At 38.7% G+C, this 26,522-nt stretch overlaps 1 protein-coding gene across 4 annotated transcripts in view; it reads left to right on the forward strand.

The window, feature by feature from the left end:
* CADM2 (cell adhesion molecule 2) overlaps nt 1-26,522 on the forward strand; it is a 370,367-nt gene that overhangs the window by 194,961 nt on the left and 148,884 nt on the right. For all 4 annotated transcript variants that reach the window (XM_088667995.1, XM_088667996.1, XM_035116024.3 and 1 more), the window contains one exon: nt 21,157-21,306. In XM_088667995.1, coding sequence (XP_088524121.1) covers nt 21,157-21,306 — 150 coding nt within the window. The remainder of the gene's footprint in view (nt 1-21,156; nt 21,307-26,522) is intronic.

Genomic DNA, 26,522 nt, shown 5'->3' on the forward strand with positions numbered 1-26,522 from the left:
TAAATTGAAAATGGATTTTTTTGTTTCACATCTGAGCCTTGTACAAGCCCAGGGCCAGTGTCTGAACACATTGTTGAGTGGGGCAGTGGCCAGTAATTTGAGCCAGAATCCTTATAAGATGGAGACCCTTTGGTGTTCCTGACATAGCGGCTCTATTGTTCAGGTCAGCTACCTGTTTGGGAGTACTCCTTTATTCATCCTTGTCACTGGATGCTCAAGCAGCCTCTGTGCCTAAGAGTGCTTTTTACTAGCTTCAGCTGGTGTGCCAACTGTATCAATTCCTGAACAGGATAGCTTGGCTACAGTGGCTCATGCACTGATAATCTCACCATTGGATGATTTAATGTGTTCTTTGTGGAGCTGTCCGAATGTTTGGTCTGGTAGCTGCTGCTAACGCAGAATGTGGCAATATGGCTAGTGGCCAGCCATGCCATCTAACAACAACTTATTGCACTCTCCTGATTCAGATTTAAAAATAAAGTAGAGCCGAGTGTCATCAGCATACTGATGGCACGGCTTACCAGACAATCCAATGACTTCTGCCAACAGTTTCAGATAGATACACTGGGGACAGAAGAGTGACGTGCAGCACTGCACCCCACAACTCAGCTGTCAAGAGGTAGACATGAATTCCCCCATTTTTATTCTGTGGTGCTGGTCATGCAGGTAAAAAGGTAAAGGGACCTCTGACCATTAAGTCCAGTCGCGGATGACTCTGGGGTTGTGGCGCTCATCTCGCTTTACTGGCCGAGGAAGCCGGCGTTTGTCTGCAGACAGCTTCTGGGTCATGTGGCCAGCATAACCCAGCTGCTTCTGGTGAACCAGAGCAGCGCGGGGGATCTTATTCCTGTAATCTACTGCATTCTCATGCATATTAGTGTGCATTTTGTCCTACCCTGTTCTCACGCACTGGATTATGGGGGCGAGGGGAAACTGGGTAACTTGTGTAATACAACAGAATTCATTTGGAGGGAGAGGGATTTACTTTTATTTCCTGTTATTTTCTGAGATAAACCCTTATGGAACTTAAGATTGTAACACACTGTACTGAATATTTATTTTGTGACTGCACAGACAATCAGAAAATAAGGAAAGAGGATGTGGAATATCTACCTTATCTTTCATACATACCTTCCATTAATGCAAAAAGAGTGGACAGTGGTAAACGATGGAATACAATTATTCTCTGAGTCACATTGTGATGATTGAGTTGGACATTACTTCAAAATATCTATTCTTAAATATTTTTGTAGACTAAACTGAGTTAAAATTAAATATGTCATTATCCCCAAATCATTTATATCATAGAAACTGAACAACTGTACTGACTGTACCTTCGAATGTGTGCCTTGCAGTTGCCACAGCTGAGATACAAATTGAATTAACCTTAAATAAATTTTAATAGATAAGACAGCACTACACATAAATCTCTCTTTCTTAATCTTAAAATAACTTTAAACCTAACAGCTGTTTCTATATGAACTTTATGTTTATTTTATTAAGCTCTTTCTTAAAAAAAGAATGTCTATTTGCCTAGATACCAGTAGTATACATGCAATGCAGAAATCTGTTCAAAGTTGGAGAGGACTTTTTAAAAAAAGTTTTTATTAGAGAAGTCAGAAAATAGGCTGTGAAGTAGGAACGTAGTTCTTTGGAGACTGTACACCAGTATTTGATGTTGTCATATGGATGGTTTTTACGCTACAGCTTCTGTTCATTGCTACAGCTCCACAAAATGGCAAGTGATACCCCAAAATCTTTTCATTTATAGTGTTGTACTTGGCAAACAGCCAGGAAAAAACTGTGTCTTTTTTGTGACTTTTGGATGGTTCTTGTGACATTGTCCCATATGAGGATTGTGGTGTACTCCAGGGGGGAGGGAAAAGAAACACAAAATGTTGGGGAACATAGGAAGTATTACAGGGCATCTTTTATCAATACTTCTAGGAAGATTCAGCAAAGGATACCTACTGCAATAGATCTATGGCTCCCCACTTGGGGCCCTCATGCCATAGCCAAAGGTGCATTAAGGCATTTATTTTCTACAGATAGGCAAGTGAGGGCTTGGTCAGTACCTGGATGGGAGAACTCTTGGGAACCACACATATGCTTTGCTTAAAGGAGATCATGCTTTTCGATGATGGAAGAAAGGTGGGATATATTATGAAGTATAATATAAGTGAAATAAATAAATTATGAGGCTGACTTTATTAGATATGAGTGAGTTTCGGCCCCTAGGCATAGTTAATGCTACAAATACAGGGTTTCATCCTCTAGAGAGAATGTTATAGAGTCTGCCTCGTGATAGGACCAGCTCATTAGAAACTAGTAATGTCAGCCCCAGCCAGGCTGCCAAGAAGAGAATAGTGGAAGGAAGGAAGGAAGGAAGGAAGGAAGGAGGGAGGGAGGGAGGGAGGGAGGGAGGGAGGGAGGGAGGGAGGGAGGGAGGGAAGACCTAGCATAAGGTTATATATGAATGGATGGCGTAAACTTATTCCCTCCTGTTCCGAAGGCAAGGACCTGAACCAGTGGATTCAAGTTACAAGAAAGGAGAACCAGGACTAAATATCAGGAAGAACTTTATGACAGTAAGAGCTGTTTGACAGTGGAAAAGATTCCCATGAGAGGTGGTGGACTCTCCTTTCTTGGGGTTTTTAAAGCAGAGATTGCATGACCACCTGTCATGTATGATCTAGCTGAGATTTCTGTTTTGCAGTGGTTTGAACTAGATAATCCTATTCTATGATTCTGTGATAAAAGATGACTGGCTGGGTGGGTGTAAAAGAGCAAAGGATGTAAGGGAGTATGCCAAAGAAAAGTTAGGAGCTAATGCAGAGCTTTCCAAACTTATGTATTGTGACATGTTAGTGTGTCAGCTGCAGTGTGTAGATGTGACATGCAAATGCTCCCTGCGCTCCTCCCAGGGCTGGAAAGGGAGCAGGCAGCCCACCGGTTTACTAGTAAAACAGAATTAGTATGTCACGAAAAGATGCATGACTAAAAAGATTGTCACCAACATGAAGAGTTTGGAAAGCTCTGTTCAAATGAGTTATAATTTTTCTTTATCTTCCCATAAACTACATAGCTGTGGACTTATAGTATTTCATCTGTCACTATTAATTTCCTCAATATACTTCATATTAATTCAGGATCATTAGAAACTTGGAGAGTTTTCTACAGTACACCCCAATGAAACTTCTTCTCCCCCCCCCAGTGCCATATTTACCTTTCCTCTTAATTTGAATGCAGAATCACTTTAATTTCCAGAACTTGTTTATTAATAAAACAGCAGCTTAGGTTGTTCCTCTCTTCATATAACAAAGATGATTTTTTTTCTTGAATTCCTCCACCCATATGAAGCCCCTCACACTATAAATCATTCCCAAGAGTCCATCAATTCATAGAAGCAGATATTTGGAGATGGGGCAAGCCCTGTTCCATGAACCCAGTTCTATTCATGGAAGGAAAGTTAATATAAATGTTATAATGTATGTTGCAGTAGTGCAGCATGATAAACCTGGCTATTGCTTACCATTGCCAATCCCATAGTGAGAATCCATGATTCCAGGGCTATCAAGATTGCTTTTGCTCAGACCAGATCTTTGAATCTCATTTTAATTGTGCTGACTTTATTACTAGGACTAGGGGATTGCAAGCCACTGCATAGAGCCAAATGGGAGTCCCAATGAAATAGAATATTGTGTGAGAAGAAGCCTTCACTTTATCAGTTGATAGCTGATATCAAATATGATCTCCCTATGTGAATAGGAAAGAAAGTCTCTGGTGCATTGGAATTCATAACATATGTTTGGGAATACGAACCCCAGCACCTTAATAGTGTTCTGGTATTGGAGGATCTGCATAATTCATCATAAATGAACATGAGAGCTTTAGCAGTCAATGTTCATTCAGGATGTTCTGTAGTACTAGCTGACAAAGAAAAAAATGTCTACTCCATTCATAATTTATAGCTGATGGCAGAAGTTGTTTTATTCTTGATAATAGACTAGCTTTGATCCTTTTCAGTTTGTTGGGACAATAAAATTAAATAGATTTGTCATAAGGCAATGCTTTAAAAAACTTTTATCCTATATCCCTACTTCTTATGTTCTTTACGTTCATATACATTGATGAAAAAAAATCTTGGTCGATTAATAGTTAGAATTGTAGTTGAATTTGCATATGCATGAAATTAGTATTTCTGATGAAATGAAGAAATGAAAGCATATGAATTTCACTACAATGCTATCTCATAGAGTTGGATCAAGTGCATTTAATATTTGCAGACCATTTATCTATAGCCAGTATTTTCTACTGTCCAGGAACTCAGTTGAAGGTCCTTTCTATCACCTGCTTCCTCAGATAATTTTAACTGTGATGCTAATTGTTTAATGCTAATTATTTAACCTAGGACCTTTCAAATGCAAAGCATGTGCTCTGTCACTCAACTATGGTCCAGGTCATGATCCTTTGCCTTGTTGTTGTTGCTTGAGGGTGGCCTGCTATTATCTTGCCAAACGTACACATTTGTAAGAGAGAATTTATAACAGGCAACACTGTTTATTATTGTGGCAGCTTCAAAGAAGGAAAAATGATGCATTAGCTGCTGCTGTAGGCATCCATTGCTACCTTCATAGTATGGGGTGGAGAACCATTGTCAACTGTGCATATCAGATGTGCAGAGAGACATCAAATAAACTCATTATATTTGTATGTTTTTGAATTATTATATTAACTACCTTGAGAGATTCATTTATGAAATGAAATATATCCCCTATAATACATAAATCAATGCTAAATATAAAAGTTAACTGTTAACTGTTAACTGTTCAGAAGGTTAGATCAGATGTGATTCCTCAGATCAGGGGTAGTCAACCTATTTATACCTACCGCCCACTAATGCATCTTTGTTGATGGTAAAATTTCCCACCTAGAATCCTGAAACGCCCACTAGTGGGCGGTAGGGACCAGGTTGACAATTATTATTATTATTATTATTATTATTATTATTATTATTATTATTAATACCCCACCCATCTGGCTAGGTTTCCCCAGCCACTCTGGGCGGCTTCCAACCGAATATTGAAAACAGTACAGCATCAAACATTAAAAACTTCCCTAAACAGGGCCGCCTTCAGCTGTCTTCTGGCTTAGACAGTAGTACTGTACTGATGGGTGAAATATTTGATATCTATAGCTGCATGGACTTGTTCTCATCATTTCTTATTATGCACTACCCACCTAGGGTCACTTGTGTGCTCTTTGGAATCTAGATCTACAATCCGATAAATAGATTTTTAAAATGTTTGTTAAACTCCAGCTCATCTGGTTTTCCAGTGAAGTTATGACCCTGCAAGTAATTGAGTGGGTGACCTTACATCACGGAAGGTGACCCCAATGTAATCTGCTCCAAATAATCTACTTGTGAATTAACACAGAACTGGATATTATAACTGCTTATATAAAATTTCCACATTTAGGAGGAATAAACCATTGTTAAGGGCTTCCCAGAAGCATCTGGTTGGACATTGTGGGAAATAAGATGCTGGACACAAGAAAGACCTTTGGGCTGATCCAGCAGGGAACTTGTTGTGCTCTTATGATCATTGTAGCAAAGGCAAAAATAATTATAATGACAGTCTAATTAAGGTCAGTCTCATTTCCAACAAAAAAATACTTTTGATAGTTGTCATAATTATGACTTAGAAAACACTTGTCACGAGGCTGCTCAGCACCACTCATTCCTATGTCCTTAAATAACATTCAGTATTTGACATTAGCAAAACAGTTTGTTTTGAATCAAAGTCATCTACACCCCCTCCCTTTACAATTATAGAAGCAATTCTTCTGGCCACTTATGCTGATTACCAATAAATAGCTCATTTGTTGCAATGAACAGAAATTACTGGGCATTAATAGGGAACTAGGGGATTTATTTCAGTTACACCCTTGTTTCGCTTTATAATTCTCCATTATATCTATTTCCTTATCCCTAATCTTGTTTACAATACAGCTGTATGCTTCATGCAGAACTTTCCCCAAAACTTTTTTTTAAGGCTATAATCGGCTCACATGTCTGCCACCTAATTTTGCTTTCTGCTTCTCTGTCCTTTAGAACTGTGTAGCATCAGAATTAGCACTGAGAAAGAAATGTCGTAAAATATAAATGGATAATTAGCACTGTAAGCAGTGCATTTTGAAATGATCTTAGTAAAACTAAACTACCCAATAAAATTAGTACCCAGCACCATGCCTGTATTCCACGACAGCTTTTTCTGTCTGTGCTGCTGTATGGCATCCTTCCAGATCTCTGTTGTGCTGACATTTGCTCCTGGGAGGAGGAGGAGGAAAAGGGTCCATAAGGTTTCTACAGGCCTAGACACCATAAACATCTGCTAGCTTCATGAGCAGCTTGCTGAACTAATTCATCAGGGAGACTCTCGGCCGATCAGCATTGCCATATTGGTAGCTATTTTGTGGGCCAAAGGGGCACACCAACAAGTCCAACAAAATCATGTTTTTCCAGTATTCAAAATTGCCATGTTTTAAGTGTTTTGCTACATAGAATGGCATCTAAATGATACTAAATATCTGTGATGAACCATATATACAATCCAAACAGATTGCATCGGTAGTTCTAAGCATATATAATATAGAAGGACAACATTTTAAGAGGCAATTTCATGACATACAGATGGAAAGAAGTCAGCTAATAGAAATGGAAAGAAAGTCAGCTGGAATCCCCTGTGGTGAAGTGAGCAGAAACCTTGGCAATTTTTCATAGTTTTTAATTTACTCATCATAAGTAAAGGCAGTGAGTGCTGTTTAATTTCCCCTTTGCTTATACTTTATGCAATGTATAAAAATGTGACACATTTTTAAATTTGCATTTTCATAGCCCTTAAAAGCTGGATAATGTCAGTGAAGTTTCCATTTTTCCGCCACCGAAAGGTACCATGGTGCCACAAAATATTACTTCTCAATGCAGTGCAGTTTTCAAATAATAAAACACCTCAAATGTGTGATTGAGAGGTACATATAAATGTGAATTACAGGTCCTAGCTCAGAGTGTAACTCTTTCATACTGTTTTATATGTGCAAATCTCCAAAATATAACAAGTTCTATCGTAATTTATATCAGTGATTGCACTTGCAGGCTGCCTATGCATAAACAGAATAAGCAGAGTTCCTGTAAATCCTGTAAATCTAGCTCAGCATTGCTAAAGCCATGAACATCAAAGAAAGTAAATATTGACATGATGGGTGAAATTGTTAATAATGAAGAATGCATAAATGATCAAAAGCAGGAAACATATCTTATTAGCCACTGGGTGTTTTGCTTGCCTTCAAGCAGCAGAATTATTTTCTTTGTGAGATATTCTGAATTACTCAGGATACAGCTTGGCAGACATGGGCATTTGTTCCATTTCTTCTCATTAATATTTTGCCAGAAATGAAACATGCATGTTTGTCTTCTCAGCACTGCTTCACAGATGACACCCCCCTTCCCCCGCATAGAGATGATGCCAGTGTAAAACAAGCATATACATCATATTAAGTACAGCATGAAACTTTATTTTGCTGCAAGAATGTAGCCACAGTTAACTATTTAATTTTCACTGTCTCTGGATTTCTGCATTTCCTTTCCTTTTGACCCCTCTTATTACATCCCCACTCCACATCATGTGTGTGTAGATAGGCAGACAGATTCATGCCATACATCTGTTGCAGTGGGCTCTAGTCCATGAAAGCTTATGCCATAATAAAGTTGTTAGTCTTTGAAAGTAAATAACTCCTGGTTGTTTTGTTAGTCTGCTGCAGCAGATCAACACAACTACCCCCTGGACCTTTTTGTTAGGATCGTCCTACTCGTGTGTAGGACCCCGGCAAAGACACATGCCTGACTGGCGTGTTCTCTCCTTCCTGGTCAGTCCTTCAGGAGCTTCAAAAGCTTTCTCCAGCCTGAATGTCATAGTGACAGATGCCAAGAGGCATTTGCACACTTACGAACAGCTTACGAAGACACTTACGAAGAGCAGAGTATTAGCAGTTCGCGTAACAAACTCAGTAGCACAGCATTTTGGCTAAACTACCGGTACTTTATTTACATGTAATGCACTCGGAGCATTCTGACTTAGCTCCTTCCTCTTTCTCATCAGACAGCAAAGAGAAAGAAACAAAGGACAATAATCCAACATCATGGAACACAGTAATACAAAACATCCTGTCTCTGTCACTTCCCACACTGTGGAATGAAAACATACACCATCATGTGACAGAAAACAATCCCATGATTGCAAACACAGAGCAAGAATCCTAACACTTTTTTATTGACTTTTTAGTCTTTTAAGTGTTCTTTGTGTTACAAGAAAATAAAGTCAGCTCTAGACTTTGTGGATTTGACCTCAAGTGGCAATCCAACTTAATGTTCTGCATGTACTTTGAGCTATATTTTAGCATCATCAGTTTAGCATCATATTTCACCTGTGTAGATATATTCACATACTATAATGTTGGAGCTTGCTTTTCAACATCCTGCTAAGCTTATTCCAAACTCAGTAATTATTACCAGGATGTCCCCTCCCCCCCCCCGTTATAATCCTTATTGTTGCTCTGAGTGCAGGGTATTTTTGCTTGGCATTTTTCCTTCGTATATATTTCTTTACACATTCTATACAATTAACTAGAGCCACAGTTTGGAAAGTGCTGCCAGACAACCACTATTTTGTTTATATTTTTTTTAAATTTTTAAAATGTTTTATTAATATTAAAATGCATACAAAAATACATACACACAAGACATACACAACTTACAAAAATTACAAAAAAGATACACAAAACTAGAGAAATAGAAGAAAAAAAAGAAAAGAAGAAAAAAAGAAGAGAAAAAAAAGAAAATAGAAAAAGTACAAGATAAATACATTGATATATAAGTACCAAAAGAAAAAAAAGATCAATAACAGATTATAAGTATATATAAATCATAACATAACATAAGGCATAACTCAAGAGTTCATCTCATAATATAAATCATGTCAGAAATAAAAACAAAATCTAAATTCTACTATGCACCAATTATTAATCCCTATACTTTCTTATAATACTTATATTTCATGAATATATATACACAAAAACATTCACACCTGATCACACTTCACCTATGAGTCGACTTCCGCTTATCCTTTTCCCGGGTTTACGATTTTCTACCCTTTCGCATTGTTTCCCTTTTTTAATAACATTTATGCCTATGCGGGTTGTTAAAAGCAAATCCAAGTTTTTATCGTGGGGCACTGCTTCCTAAAATAGTCTCCCAATTTCCTCCAATTTTTTGCCGAATTTTCCCAACTCCCTCCCCTTATTATATTCGTTAATCTGTCCAAATCTATATATCCTAATAATTTTTCCTGCCATTCTTTAATGTTAGGTATTTCTTCTTTTTTCCAATATTTTGCCAGCAGGATTCTTGCAGCTGCCGTTGCATACAAGCATAATTTCTCATCTTGTTTTTTAATATCATCCCCTAACATCCCTAGTAGGAAAAATTCCGGACTCTTTTTAATATTATATTTACAAATTTTCTTCAATTCCTCCAATATTGCATTCCAAAATGATTTGACTTTATCGCAGTGCCACCAAATATGTACAAATGTCCCTACCTCCCTTTTACATCTCCAACACTGATTGTTTTTGCTTCTATACATTTTTTTGATTTTTACCGGCGTGAGGTACCACCTATAAAACATCTTCACCAAGTTTTCTTTAATCACCTCCGACGCCGTAAATGTCCATGAATTCCTCCAGAGTTTTTCCCAGCTCTCCGCTTGAATCGGTTTCCCCAGATCAATCGCCCATTTAGTCATTGTTTCCTTTACAATTTCATCCTTCAATTCCCACTCCAATAATACTTTATACATCTTGTTTATAATTTTTCGGTCCCCTTGTAATAAATTGGTCTCTAATAGCGAGGGTTCAATCTGAAAACCGTTTTTATTATAATCTTCTTTAAATTTGCTATTTATTTGATAATACTGCAACCATCCTGTTAGATATTGTTTTACTTCTTCATATTTTTTAAGTCCGAATTTACCCTCCTGCTCCTGCAACAAATCTGAATACCTTCCCCAATTCCCATTTGAATTTACTTTCTTAATTGTGATTATTTCAATTGGCGATGCCCATTTCGGCGTTTTGGGCTCCAGCAGCCGTCTATAACATTCCCAGATCTTCAAAAGCGACTTTTTAATTAAGTGGTTGTTGAACCCTTTATGAATTCTCACCTTACCATCTACTAGATAGGCATGCCAGCCAAATTTATTATCAATTCCTTCTAAATCCAGTAATTCATGATTTTTTAAGGTGATCCACTCCTTTAACCATAAGAAACTGGCCGCATCATGATACAGTTTGAGATTCGGCAAGGCTAGCCCCCCCCCCTGTCTTTGGCATCTGTTAATAATTTGTATTTTATTCTTGCTGATTTGTTACTCCATATAAATTTTATCAGGTCCGTTTTCCATTGTTTGAATATGTTATTCCCAGTGCCTAAAATAGGTAACATCTGGAACAAAAAGAGCATTCGCGGAAGAACGTTCATTTTCACTGCAGCCACTCTTCCTAATAATGTCAGATTTAATTTATTCCAATTTTCTAGATCCATCTTAATTTCTTTCCAAACTTTTATATAATTATCTTTTACCAAATTATTTGTATTATTTGTTATCCAGATTCCCAGATATTTAGTTTTCTTTACCACCTCTAATCCTGTTGTTTCCTCTAATTGTCTATTTTCCTCTTTCGTCATATTCTTGGTTAACAAATTCGTTTTTTTCATATTTATATCCAATCCTGCTAAATCCCCAAATTCTCTAATTTTTTCAATAATTCTTGGAATACTTTCTATTGGCTCTTCTACAGTGACTATGACGTCGTCCGCAAATGCCTTTACCTTGTGTATATCTTTCCCAATTTTTATACCTTTTATCGTATTTTCTTCCCTTAAATTTTTCAATAAAAATTCCAGACATAAAATAAATAATAACGGGGATAGTGGGCAGCCTTGCCTGGTCCCCCTCCGTATTTGGATTCCACCTGTAACTTCATTATTTATTATTAGCTTAGCACTCTGTGATTTATAAATTGCCCCTATTCCTTTGATGATTTTCTCTCCAAATCCCAACATTTCAATACAGCTCTTCATAAAAGTCCAAGAGACTTTATCAAAGGCTTTCTCCGCATCCAGCATCAGGAAAGCTACTTTTTTGTTAAACCTCAAACCTAAATGCTCTAAAATATTAATGATGTTTCTGATGTTATTATACATGAATCTGTCTGGGAGAAATCCTGCTTGATCTTTATTTATTATATTCCTCAAAACTTTTTTCATTCTGTTGGCTATCAAATCTGCAAAAATCTTGTAATCATTATTTAATAATGAGATGGGACAAAAAATTTGGATCTGATTTCTATCTGAATTTTGCTTTGGAATGAGTGCTATATAAGCTTCTTCCCATGTTTGGGGAATTGTGCCTTTTTCTAAAATTTCATTTAATAATCTATGCAGGGGGTCTATCAATATTGTCGCAAATTTTTTATAGAACATTGCCGAGATTCCATCTGTACCAGGAGATTTACCTGGTTTCAATCTTTTAATTGTTTCTTGTATCTCCTCCTTTGTTATTGGCTCGTTTAACCGTTTCCTTTCCCCCTCATCTATTTTATGCATACCAGCTTTTTTAATATACTCCTCAATTTTATTTTGATTTGGTTTCTCTTCCTTATATAAGTTGGCATAGTATTGTGCAAATTGTTTTGCAATTTCTTTAGGGTCTTCTATTATTTTCCCCTCCTTTATTATTTTATCTATCGTCCTTTCCTTTTGTTTCTTCTTTAACTGCCAGGCTAAATATTTTCCTGCCCTGTTGGAGTGTTCAAATTTTTTTTGTCTCAGATATCTTATTCTTCTTTCTGTTTCATCATCTAATATCATAGCAACTTGATTTTGTAAAACTTTTATATTCCTTTTCACATCCTCTTTATCTTGGCACCTCAAGGTCTCTAATATTATCTCGTTCTTTCTAATTTCTTTCAAGAGACTTTCTATTTTTTTCTCTCTTTCTTTCCTCCTCCAACTATTTTGACTGATAAAAAAACCCCTGAACACAGCCTTACCTGCGTCCCACACCGTATTTACACTGATTCCTTGCTTCATATTTATCTGAAAAAATTCCTTTATTATATCCTCTGCTTTCTTGACTACCTTTTCATCTTCCAATAGGAATTCATTTAGTTTCCACCTCTTGATATATTTCTCCGTGCCGATTATTTCCATCCCTATGGGGTTATGATCCGATATCGTTTTGGGCCAGATTTCTATCTTTTTACATCTTAACAGCAGCTCTTTAGACGCCCAGATCATATCTATTCTACTTTCTGAATCTTGGGGGTATGAATAGAAAGTAAACTGCCTTTGGGTTGGGTGTTTACGTCTCCATACGTCTTCCAAATCCAAATTATCTATTAATTGAAAAAAGGATTTTGGAAGGCGCCCCTCTTTTTTATTTCCTCCCCCCTTGGCTGATCTGTCCGCTTCTGTGGATATTACCCCATTTAAGTCTCCCATTAGAATAATTTTTTGATCACTATATTCCAGCAACACATTCTCTAATTTCTGGTAGAATTTTGATTTATTCTCGTTCGGCGCGTAAATTCCTATTAATATTATTTTCTCTAATTTAGCCTTAATTTTTAAAATTATGATTCTTCCTTCATCATCTTTATAGATTTGCTCTGGATTTATTAATTTGGGGTTGACATAAAATGCCACACCCCTTTTCTTGCTTACATCTGAGGATATAAATTCCATTCCTAGTTTCCTGTTTACCAAAAGTCTACAATGTTTCCTTGCTATATGCGTCTCCTGTAAGCATATTATGTCTGGTTTCTTTTTTATCAGCAGACGTTCCACTCTATTTCTTTTTACTTTGTTATTTAGCCCGTTCACGTTCCAAGAGGTAAGTCTTAAATCCATCTTCCACCCTTCTTCAATTTTATTCTTCCTGGCACAAGATGTATTTGTACAAATTACCTTTATTATTTCTCCTTCAACAGCACAATATATAATAAAATTTAGTGTCTCAATGAACACATCAACATGGCTTAGGCGATGATCATAAAGAAACAGAAAGCAAGAGGGAAGCCAAAGAGAAAAAGGAGAAAGGAAGAGGAAGGGAAGAAAAGAGAAGAAACCTGGGTAACTGCCAACATATTTTTGGATGGTTATCAGGCATACGAAATCAAGGCATCCAAACCGCTTGGAAGGGGACGACCAAGCGGGGGCTTAGTAATTCTGGTGGCTACCCATTTGGTTCCACAGGTGTCTGAATTTTTGGTCTACGAGCAACTGGCGCTGGGAATTATATTGAAGCTAAAACCCAAGAGCATCATTTTTGTCTCAGTCTATATGCCACCGCATACAGTGCAAACACAGATTGAGAGCACATGGCGTAAATTACACAGTTTCCTGCATTCCTGCCAAACTAAGTATCCCGGTGCACTATTCTACACAATGGGAGATATGAACGCCAGAATAGGCTCAAACGAGGACGGACTGGAAAGAAAATTCCCAATACTAGAAGACCTAAGGGAAAATAGCGCCTTTTCATTAAACCCTCCCCCGGAAAGATTGTCGAAAGACTGTCAAATCAATTTTGCAGGCTTCTGTATGGCTCTGCTACTCATAAGTCTAGATTTTATCATTGTAAACGGAACGCATTCCGGGGATAGAGAAGGAGAGTACACATTTTTAAATTCAAATGGAGCCAGCACAGTTGATTACTGTCTCACAACGAGGGAGGCTTTTGAATTAATTACACAATTCTATATAGATAATAGGACTGAAAGCGATCACCTACCTCTAATCATGTCCATAATTGGTAAAAACTCAAACCCACGTTCTGGCACAGAATACATAGAATCAGATAAAGCAAATGAATCTGAATTGCGCAGGAAAAAATGGACACCAGAGACAGCAACTGCAGCTGAGAATAGACTGAACTCACAAACTGCAATTAGATTAAGAACAACTATAATAAACAACTCTTCCATAGATTCCTCCCTGACTGCCTATGAAAATCTCATTGAGTCATTGCAGGATGTGGTCACTGTAAATACAAACTCAGACCGCAAGTCCCATACTAACAAAGGGTGCCATTGGTTTGACAAAGAGTGCCGTATGAAGAAGGAAGCTTTAAGGAATGCGTACATGGACTATAGAAATGCTGGACAAAATCTCTTACCTCCATCCTACTTTAAATTGAAAAAAGAGTATAAAGCCCTCTTGGTCTCAAAGAAAAGGCAAGCTGAGCGAAACTCCTGGTCCTTGTTATTGAACGCTTCACTAAATAATGAAACTAAAAATTTTTGGCAACTGGTCTCTGACTCAATGAAAACTAGCCTTTCAACTCCCAGCTGCGCCATTCCAGCCCAGGTCTGGGAGAATCACTTCAGAAATATATTTATGGAAAATTCAAACCTTACCATCGGTTCTCAGGAAGCTGACAGTGCAGAACTGGCACTGTTACCTCTTTGGAGACCAGTTACAGTGGAGGAAATTTATACATTAATGGAGAAACTGAAGAATGGCAAGGCCCCGGGAAAAGACTTTATACCAGCGGAACTTATAACATCCAACCAGCTCTGGTGGGCTCCGCTTTTGGCGGCCCTTTTCACAGTGGTAAACAGCTCAGGCAAAGTACCACAAAGCTGGAAGCATGCTATAGTCGTCCCAATATTCAAGAAAGGTGACCCTAAAGAACCCTCAAATTACAGGCCAATTAGCCTGCTATCAGTAATTGGGAAGTTGTATGCCTGCTTCCTAAGTAATAAACTGACAACTTTTCTTAATGAATATAACATCCTATCTGAAGCCCAGGCAGCCTATCGAGAGAATCACTCAACCACAGACCACTGCCTAATGCTGTCTTTCCTAGCCGAAAAATATACCAGGCCGCTTCAGGGCAAGCTCTTTGTGGCATTTATGGATCTGAAGTCAGCATTCGATTCTGTCCCCAGATCCCATTTGTGGACCAAGTTAGATCAGATAATACAGGACAAGCGTCTCCTCTTTCTTATAAAAGCCCTATATAACGGAACCAAACTGCAGGTCCGATGCGGTCAGCAGGGACAGCTATCAAATAATATCGAAATGAGTAGGGGGGTTCGACAGGGTTGTGTCCTGGCCCCAACATTGTTTTGCTTATTCCTAAATGATCTAGAAGAGTGCCTAATGGACGCAGATGGTCACCTTCCAAAAATAGGTATAAGAAGGACCCCCTTGCTGCTTTATGCTGATGACGCGGCCATAATTTCACGCACCAGACCGGGTTTGAAACACCTGTTGATGAAATTTTCTGAATATTGTCTTGGAAATGGCTTAACAATAAATTATGAAAAATCAAAAATCTTAGTATTTGAAAGAAGCTTTTCCCGGTTAAACTGGTCGCTGGATGGCCATGAACTTGAACAGATTAAACATTTCAGCTATTTAGGACTAACATTCCACCATACAAGATCATGGAAGTACCACTGGCAAACCTCCCTTCAAAAGGCGGAGATTACAAAACTAGCCATACTCCGATTCTTCCATACAAAGGGCGGCAAGTATGTACCGGCAGCTCTAAAAGTATTCAATGCAAAAACTGTCCCCCAAATCCTGTACACAGCAAATGTCTGGCAGAATGGGGACCTGCCTAAGCTAGATGGCTTCCAAGCACAATTTATTCGATCCTTGCTTCAGGTGCCCAATTGTGTGCGAAATTCCATACTCCTGCTAGAAACGGGTGAATGCCCAATTTCAACAAAGGCATGGTGGGCTGCACTAAAACATTGGCTCAAGATTGTAGTATTTGAACTTGGGGAGGGACTGTATAAATACCTGAACAATGAGGAATACATCAGCCAATGGCAGAAAACCATGGCGAGAAAAGCCACTGCTTTAGGTCTGTCACCCACCCAACTCTATTGCCTGGGATATGAAGGTGCCCTAAAGACCTTAAAGCAAAGACTTTGGGATAATTCACACAGTGATCTACGACATCAATCACTTGCGATCTGCAGTCCATTGGCAGTAGGAGTACAATATGGGCATGTCTTTAAGCCAGCAGCCTATATTCAAAACTTGACAGTGCCAAACTACCGAAGGCTGTTCACAAAAGCAAGACTGAATGTTTTCCCCTCTGCAGTGCTGGAGGGCAGGATGAGAGGAGTACCCTACCAGGAAAGACTGTGCTCGTGCACCCATGATGTAGATTCTATAAAACACATTGTGCTGCACTGTGGGAAGTTTGAGCAAGCTAGGGCTGAAGTGATTTCACCCCTGCTAGCCTTGCTCCCAGGAAAATCAGAGGATTTCTATATCAGGTTCCTATTGGAAGACCGGTCAAATGCCAGAACACTAGCAGTGGCAAAGTTTTTATCGGTGGTCACAAGAACTAATGTTTCCTATTCCGAATTTGAGTAAGATGTCTGAGTGGTTTGAGGGCGGGGTGTCCCAGCTGTGTATCGCTTGGTAACGAATTGATGGGTCTATGGACCGTAATAAATATTGTTGTTATATATATATATATATATATATATATATATATATATATATATATATATATAGTGTATATATGTATGTATGTATATGTATATATATTGATCTAAATGAAAAAACACCGAATCACCAAATTACTATAGTCATCCACTCCTCCTCTAAAATCTTCTCTTGTCATATGCTTTCAACTCACTCTCCTGGCTAAAGACCAAATACAAAGATTGTTTATTTATTTATTCTAATCTTCCTCCTCGTCACTCTCCGGTTTGTCTTTCTTTTTCTTTCTCTCCACCACCTCCCCCCCCCCAACGCACTAGCATACTTCCTCCAGAACTTCTCCACCTGGGACTCTGCCGTATATTTTCTTTTGACCTGCTTGTAAGTGAAGGTTATCCCTTCAGGAAACTCCCATTTGTAATAGATGTTGTTCCTCTGCAAAGCATCGGCTAATAACTTATATTTTGATCTTTTCCTCAATAGTCTTGGTGGTATTTCCCTCATAATGACAATGTCTCTGTCCTCTATCCTCAACTTCTGAACTTTTTTATGTTGCATTATTTTATCTCTTAGTATCCTAGAGTTCAGGAAGACTAAACAGTCATTTGGCCAATTGCCTGCTTGTGCTTGCTTTGTTCTTAATCTGAAGGCTCTATCTACACAAATGGATACGTCCTCTTCTTGTAAATCCATCCATTTTGCAATTTCTTTAATTATGATGTTTTCCACATTTTCCTCCGGGCTCTCTTTTAGGCCTCTGAGCCTCAATGTCAGGTCATTTTGCTTGAGCTCATGCATCGCGATCGTATCCCAAATGGCCTCTTGCATATTCTTTAATTTCTGCATTTCTTCTCTTATTTTTTCTTGGGCTCTTCTTAGTTCTCTCTGCTCCTCTGCATGTTTTTTTGATGTTTCCTCCTGTTTGTTCACTTTAATTGATAGGCCCTGGGTAGTTTCCTCCATCTTTTTATTTCTCTCTTGTAGCTCCTCATATTGTTTGTTCAGATCAATTATTGCTTTGGAATTTTCCTCAATCCTTTTCAAATTTTGTTCGATTTTACTGCCCATGTTATCCAATTTTTCATTCATAGAGTCCATCTTCTCATTAATCTCTGCTTTCATTCCTAAGATTAGTTCCCTTAAATCCATTGGTTCAGTTTCTGCGTTGGATTGCCTTCTTTGCTGGCCTGTTGCCGCATGCGTAGCTTGGTTTCTAAGTTTCTTGTCCATATTAGCCTTAATATTTTTGGAATACTGTGCCCAGTTGTGCTTAATCAAACCTTCCAAACTTTCCAGTCCTGAGGTGGGTTTAAATGTCTCTTTTGGGGGGGGAACTGGGCATTTATTTTCTAAGTTTGCATATTGGACATAGACTGTGCCAGGGAGAAAGGGTTATACAGCAAGTTGGCACTAGGAGAGGTAGTAGGGTCTGGTAGTGACTATTTTGTCCTGTAATTGCGCTTCCCCAGTCCGCCTGCTAGCCACCACCACGTGTCGCTGTTCAGCTTCCCTCCCTCTTTACTTGCTTTGCTTCTCTCCCGTTCCTTAGCTGCTCCCCTTCTTCCCGTTCTTTGCGCTCAGTTGCTTCCGGTTTAACCGTGATTCAGCACATTATTACCACCATTTTATGTTTCTGTATTTCTTAACCCCTTCCCCTCCCCTTCCCAAGTTCTCCGTTTATTTTAATAAGTTGATATGGTTGCGTTTCAGGAGTTTTCTCTCTGACCGCTATGTTCTGCTTTCCTGCCGCGGACCAGTTTTAAAGTATTTATCTTCCTTCGGGACTAGAAACACCCCTGCTCCTTCCCCCTTTCTCCGCTTACTTTTCAGTTCACTCTCCGGTGCTCCTTAGCCGCTCTTTAGTTGTCGACCGCTGGTTACAAATCACTAGCCTTCCGCCTCGTCCCTTCCCCAAAGTGTTTAAGTGGGTACCTCCAGACCAGGCGGTGGGGGGGGGGGTTTGTTCCTTACTCCGATCTTTGGATTCCTTTTTCCCTTCTTCCTCTGTTTCTTTGTTTCTCTCCCCGCGCTTCTTGTTACAATGTTGCAGCCTCCGGGAGTTCAGATAAGCCCCTTTCTTTATTCTTGTCGCTCTTTCTCGAACACTTCCCGATGAAAGCCAAGGCTAAGGTAAGTCTCCGATACTGTTTAAAACTGAGCCTTGCTCTTTGATTAAAGTCCTCAGTATTGCAGCTGCCGCTAGGTTGAGTCTCTCTCGGGGCCGTTTATAGGGGGATGGGAAGTTCCGTGCGCCAGGGCTTCCAGTTTTCGATCAGCTTTTTAATCATCTTTACTGCCCTTTCCTCTGCGCCGCTTTACACCCTTGCACCCCGAAAGTTTCCTTCGTGGGTTCCGACCTTCCGTTGCCCTCGGAGGGTCTTTTACTCCCCTATAATAAGCCAAATTAGTGGGAATATCTCGCCCACCTTTTCGGCCACGTCTTGACTCAGCCGCGACCAACCCGGAAGTCCCTCAACCACTATTTTGTTTAATCAACCTCTAAATGTTTCACAATATATATGGTTCCAGTTCATGTGCATTGTGATTCAGAGGAATTTATGCTTTTGTCCCTTGGTGTGGATTACTAATTCAATTCTCTTCATGAATGTGGATGTAGGTAGTGGAATAAATACACGCTCTTTTTACTCCTTCAAATAATTGGTAACAAGTGATAGCTATTAAGTTTCTGCAAAGGCTGGAGCCACAACAAAATCACCACATTTCCAGCTAATGAGAAGTATCTAGGCAAGACTGGAAGACAGAAGGAGAAATTGGGTAGACTTGTGAGGGACGTCAAATTATAATTCTCCTTTGAAACAGCATGATCCATATTTAGCAAGGTGAATAAGTGAGTTTTTCACCAGTAGAGAAGCAAAGGAAAGAAATAGAAGTTATAATTTATTTGTTGTTGTTGTTGCTGCTGCTGCTTTTGTCAACATTGAGAGCTGACCAGGAAAAAGCAGTTCTACACATCTAGTTCTTATATGGTGTATTTTAGGTATTTAATGCATTTGTATCTCAGCAGTTTCTCGAGTGAACACAAGGGGTCATGCATTGTTCTCCTGCCTCTCATTTAATCCACACAACAGCCCTGTGAGGTAGTTGAGGCTAAGAGGCAGTGTGTGGCCGAAGGTCACCCATTGAGTTTCGTGGCTAAGTGGGGACTTGAACCCTGGTCTCCTAAATCCTAGACTAACACTGCTACACAACCTGTAACTCCATAGCGTTTGGGGGGTTCCCTGGGTCATTAAAAAGGCAGAGAAATCCAATCAAGCATTTGGAATGTGCTTTAAATGTGTTTCATTTTCTTCTGTGCATAATCCCCCATCAACCATTCGACTTTCATTTGTCTGGTTACCAGTGGATCCAGACAAAAATTGACCATTATTGTGCTCCTTCAGTACCTTTATCCATAAACTGCTTTCATACTCATATCAAACACAAAGTTATGACTGCTTTCATAGTTAGGTTTTACATATACTGTACTGCATCAACAGACACTGGGAAGCAAGGGCCATTTTTTTAAAATGCTGGAAGAATGAGTGGAAAACGTGGAGAAGGAAAAATGTGTTTTTAATATGTGTTTTCAGTTTTAATTTTTTTAATGGCTGATGGATTTAATTATATTTAATATTTCATTATGTTACAGTGTTTTGAATGTGTTTTATTTATCGGTGTTGTTTTACTGCATGTTGCCCTCTGCCTTGTGCTTCTTTTGGATTAAATACCGTAAATAATGCAGTATATGACACATTGTGTTTTTAATATGTCAAAGGTGATATTCAATGTTATTCATACAGTACTTAGAGTATATTGTATTTTATCAACTTCCCTGTGATGTTTGGATGAAGGGAAGGCAAAATAAATAAATAAATCTTTAAAAAGTGTAGACTCCGTGAAATAATACTTTCCATAAGTTTTCTTATCTTTGGCAATGGAACGGTTGCTGCCAGCACAATGCAAATTCATGATTTCTGAATAGATACTTGCTCCAGCACAGGTGATTATCTTTTCGCATGGAGCTGGCTCCACCACCCAAAGTCTCCTCCTTGTGCCACAGTAGTTGCTGGTTGCTTCTCTAATTTATCTCCAGTGTCCCCTCCTGCACTACTCTATATAAAGATGGCAGCTTAAAGAGCATAGGTGGAGCTTGCCACAATCACATGAATATTGTGATTCTTCATCATCCACAGACATGGTAAATAGTTCAGATATTGAGATTGTTTTCCCTGAATTGCTTATCTTTATGACGAGGATGGACATGCATTATAGGACAATACCAATGTTTCTTACGTTTATTTTTGCTGGAAGTAAACTACTAAAACAACAACTACCCAATGCACAAGCCGCTGGGAGACTAAAGCTATTACTATTCCCCTATAAGTTTTAATGTAATGTTTTGTTTTGTTTATTAAATTTTATACTGCCCTTCATCCGTAGATCTCAGGGCAGTCCACAACATAACATTACATGATAAAAACCACAAACCCATTTTCAGAGACACCCCTACGTATAATGTGTTGCAGTAATCTAACCTACATTCTTTTTCTTATATATCCTCCCTGCAGGTAGCCAAGGGCAGTTTCCGCTCACACAGAATGTAACAGTTATCGAGGGTGAAACAGCAACGTTGACCTGTAGGGTTGATCAAAATGATAACACCTCCCTCCAGTGGTCAAATCCAGCTCAACAGACTCTGTACTTCGATGACAAGAAAGGTGAATATGCTTTGATTTCTAACTTACTTAAGTAATAAATAGTGTATTGATTAAAAAATTCTAAACTGCTTTAATAATGTCCTACAGTTTTTATTTATTTATTTGCCAAGAATTGCTCACTTATGCACCATGGTCAAATCCAGGAGTTTGTCCAATGGAGTGAAACTGAGGGCCAGGGCCAATACCAGACTTTATTTCACCTGGCTCAAAGACCCGGTTTGGAACACACACACACCCAGTGTCCATTTGCACACACACAGACAAAGTCTGGGAGCCTCAATGGCACCCCTCTGGAGGCTTCAGTGAAGCAAAATACCCGGCTAGTGCCCCCCCCCCTGTAGCTATGGCCCAGACTGAGGCATGCAAAGAAATGAAAGATAGATAAGTACTGTAATGTTAAAACTGATGGTGGTGATTGCTCAAAAAATGTTGGGCTGAATGCTGTGAATCAGGCAAACACTGCGAGTGAAATCAGAAAAATGTAAAGATGTTGATGTTTGGACTATGTTAGTGCCTATTGGTTCTGATTGCTAACTGACTTGTTTTTGCTCTGCTGTTGGGTTTTTGGGTATGGGCTGGGGAATCTGGGTCCCCAGTTTCCCATGACAGTATAGTTTTCCTACACCAGTGTGGTGTAGTGGTTAAGAGCGGTAGACTCGTAATCTGGGAAGCCAGGTTCGCGTCTCCGCTCCTCCACATGCAGCTGCTGGGTGACCTTGGGCTAGTCACACTTCTTTGAAGTCTCTCAGCCCCACCCACCTCACAGGGTGTCTGTTGTGGGGGAGGAAGTGAAAGGAGATTGTTAGCCGCTTTGAGATTCCTTAGGGTAGTGATAAAGCGGGATATCAAATCCAAACTCTCCTCTTCTTCTTCTTCTTCTTCTTCTTCTTCTTCTTCTTCTTCTTCTTCCTGTCAACTTTATTTTTCAAAACTCTTTTCTAGCAGGCATGTGGGCATGCACTTGACCTACTTGAAATGATCACCACCCTTGGTTCTGGAGGCTGTTCTTCAATCCCTGAGCAGTAGTATGGAGGAGCCAGGCTTACTCAAAACAGTGATGGTGTGTTTATGCCTCATGATAGCGGCAGACAGCTGCCCTTATAGTGTGATGGCCAGTGATGGCGAGAAGGAGAGGGAGAAGGGGCCAAACTGGCTGACTGCTTCAATATGGTGACAGTGCCTCTAAAAGTATGGCACCCAGCACCCACCTGATTGTGCTGTTTATTTGGCTGCCCACTCAGGGTTTGAAAGAATAGTTGAAGCAGCCATAGCCCATGAGCAGGTAGGAGCATGGTCCGGATCTTGATCCTATTGCTGTTGGTTGTATGTGTGTGATCACCCATAGCGCAAGAGAACAAAATTTTGTGTTGTCTATGTACTTATGTCCTGGATAAAATAATATGCATATGTGACTTGAACTCAATATGAAAATAATGATGCTGATCTGCATTTTTTATTGTTATAAGGATTACCATGATAAAGTATGGGCGGCTATTGAATACTTTTCTTGTATATTATTATATATTTAATTAGTTTATATTTTGGTTCACTTCTATTATCTATCTGCTCTATGTGTGTTTTTTAGTTTTCCTTTATCATCTGTCCACTTGGGGTTAGACATGAAGCTCATTATTCCCCATACAAAAATGGTTTCTATAGATACTTTAATTCCTTGACTGACTTAAACCTGGTCAATAAATTCCATATAGAAATACCTTATTCTTCAATGAAAATATCAGATGGAATTACAGTGCCAAAATGCAGTTAATATTAAGCATTAATATACTTACAAATTTTTAGTCTGAGACACAATAATGCTTATACTTGGTGTGTGTGTGTCTGTGCTTCCAAATGGCAGTATGATTCATTAGAAATACAGAAAACATAAAATATCGAAAAAAGGAAAGTAATTCCACAGCCACTCTCCCAGAGGTTTTTTCTGTATTAAGACAGGAACAGATTACTGTATTGGATGAAACAATAGAAAGATGATGAAAGGAATATTTTAGCAGCTCAGTCCTATATTGATCTATATTCAGAAGTCCCACTGAGTTCAATAGAACTTACTCCCAGGTAAGTGTGCAATAGGATTACACTCAATGAATATCCTGAGGATTGCGCAAAGGCAGTATAAGCTTCACTCAATAGCCTACCAAGATACAGTGTAAAGTTTGCAAGCAGGGAAGATACGTTTCTGTTGCCATTATTGAGAGAAATAGAAAACTTATCTGCTCCCAATCATTGATGTTTTCCTTAGGAGTTCCGCTCCTTATGAAGTCAGCACTGGCGCTGATGATGCCCTGTGTTTAAGGCTAGATGCAGCCCTTTCTCCTGAAGTCACAAACCCCCCTCTCATTCCGAATGTCCTCATTCCCCACACAGACAGTGTGGAGGCACAAATAGGATTTTCCCCCATTAGGCAGAGACCTAGAATACAAACAGTGGCTTGTTTTGTTTGAAGGGCTGTTGTAGGGTATTTCTAGAGTAGATGGCCAGTTATTCAGCAAAAGTGTTGCTTTACTTAATTTATGGGCAGCAGCAGAAATGGTGACAATGAACAGAGGAAGATTAAATTCATGACCTTCAGTATCATGGCATGAAATTGAAATACCCTAATCAAATTTCTCAGTTAGCGACATGCCATGTGTTACAGTGCAAAATAAAGTAAAGCCAGCAAAAATCTTATATGAAAACTCAGCATTTTGTAGCATTTGAATGTTATTTTTAGATAGGAAAGATGGTGTGGTAGTTAACAAATGAATTTGGAAAAGGAAAGGGCCATGTTCAAATATATTTTCATCTCATTCTCTCCAAGCACCTCATTCTTTGCATTTGTTCTGTGTTAACAGATTTAATTTTGCAGTACTTTCTGATATGACTTATCTCATGGAAAATTTGACTCTTCATCCAATCAAGTGATGTATGTCAAGAATCATGGGCAGTTATATACCTTCTTTAACTTGTATATCTTATTTAATAGACTATATACTAGTATTTTTAAATGCCCTTAAAAAAAAGTTTTGCAACTCATTAGCTGGTGTCCTGTATAGAGAATTTATTATGTTGATTCACGATTCTAGTCATTGATCATAATGGTACTCTTCAAAAATATATCAGCTTCCATATATTAGATCAGTGAGAAAAATATATTTCCAAAGTGCAATTCGAGAAAGAATATTAATTTAAGTAAGCACACACATAGAATTACATACAGTGAAAAATTAAAATATGCATTTGGATTGCAATAAAGCAGCCACATTGGCCAATGAGAATAATACCGAAATCCATATTAAGACAATATCTTTATTACCAACCAAACGTCACTAAATAGTATACAAACCTATTTTGTGCTGTTTGTTTGGCCTAATAAACATATTGTTCCAATATGGATTTTGGATTAAATTAACAGAATTCTAGTCTAGTATCCTGTTCTAATAACAGCCAACCAGATGCCTAAGGGAAGCCCACAAGGAGGCCTGGAGCGCAAGCTCATTCTGCTCCACTTTTTCTCCCCAGCTACTGTTATTCAAGTACTACACACACTCATTGTGACTACAGTCACACCTCTGGATAGGAATGCTGCGGGTTGAGTACAACATGGGCCACATACGCGCCGAACCCGGAAGTAACGGAACGGGTTACGTCCAGGTTTGGCGGTTCGCACATGCGCAGAAGCATCGAATGACGTCATGTGCATGCACAGAAGCACCAAACCATGACCCGCGTGTGTGCAGAAGCACTGACGTGGGTTGCGTACTGCTCTAAACAGATCCCGTTCGCATCCAAAGGCACCACTGTATTAGCCAGAGTTAGCCTGATAATACAGTACTTTCAGGTGGTTGCCATATGCATCCAATGATTTGTCAATTTTAAATTTATCAACAAGGCCTAGAGATTAAGTTTCTTGTTATCACTATATCCCTCAGTTCCTCAGACTCCCTTCCTGTGCAAATTAGTTCAGACAAACAGCTCTGCCCTACAGGGTAGATGGGGAAAGAAATGGGGCTTTATTGTGCCTATAATTTTTAAGGTGAATAACTGTGCCCTAAATATTTACCAATACTCTGCTATGAAGTCAACAGACTAATTACCTTTCTATGGATCTTTTTATCACTCTAAAAATAAGGAGAAATTACAAAGCTGCTGAGGATAGCAGGAAAAAACCCTGTTTCTTTTAACAGCATGATGAAGAGTTTTCCTATGTACTTAACACAATGATGGTCTGAAAATGAAGGATAGGAGGTGAAAAGAGTAAAACACTGCTCTTTTGAATTGAACCGTGGGGAATTTCTGAAAGATTTACAGCTGTATTGGCTCATTGCTTAATCAGAAGGCAGAGATATGTTCTCTGTGTGTGTTCGTTTCTCCTAATGAGAGAGACTATTAAACTAGCCCAAATGATATATCCCCCCCCCCCAAGTTTGGTATGAACGTCTTTCAAATGGATTCTATTTTATGTCTTCATTTTACTTCTCTGCATTTTCCTGTACTGATGACTTTTAGGTAATACTGTATATAGGAATGTGGCTCTGGTTAGCTGTGGATATTTCCTGTATTTATAATCATGGGAACATATAGGGTCTTATTGCAGATTAAATTATGCTCCTGATACACATCACCCCCCTTTTATTTATTTGATTTTTTAAAAAAAATTCCTTCCAAAGTATCAGTTTTTGCTTTCGTTCTCAGCTCTGAGAACTTAAGAAAAGGAAAACCTTGCCTGTGAGATTAAAAATCAGATCACCGTGTTGTCAGGATGTAATGAAGGGTGTTGAGAGAACCACACAGAATCCTTCCAGTCTTACTGAATAATGAAAGAATATCCAATCAGAAGTAAATTGATGTTATTATCATAATAAATAATTTTCACTATCTATGAAAAACATGTATACAACAGCTCTAATGCCACATGTTGTATCTGCGCTGGAAAAGCAAAAAGTAGATAAAAACAGGTGCAGGATGGGAAAAATGAAAACATAAATATGATTATTGTAGTTTAAAATTTAATAATAAGAGACAATATGTATGTAACACTGCTACATTCATTCCCCCCCTTTTCTTAACTGCTACCAGTAATTTCAAAATATAATAATTTAAAATTCATTAAGGATCTACAGGAAACAGTGGTAGAAGTAAATGATGTTAACTTATTAGCTTAAATACTGGAAGCGGTGTTCCATGTTTCTGTATATGTCACCTGTGATTATTTCTGCTTG

This window comes from Zootoca vivipara, chromosome 4 (genome assembly GCF_965207765.1).
Source record: "Zootoca vivipara chromosome 4, rZooViv2.hap1.1, whole genome shotgun sequence".
NCBI lineage: Eukaryota > Metazoa > Chordata > Lepidosauria > Squamata > Lacertidae > Zootoca > Zootoca vivipara.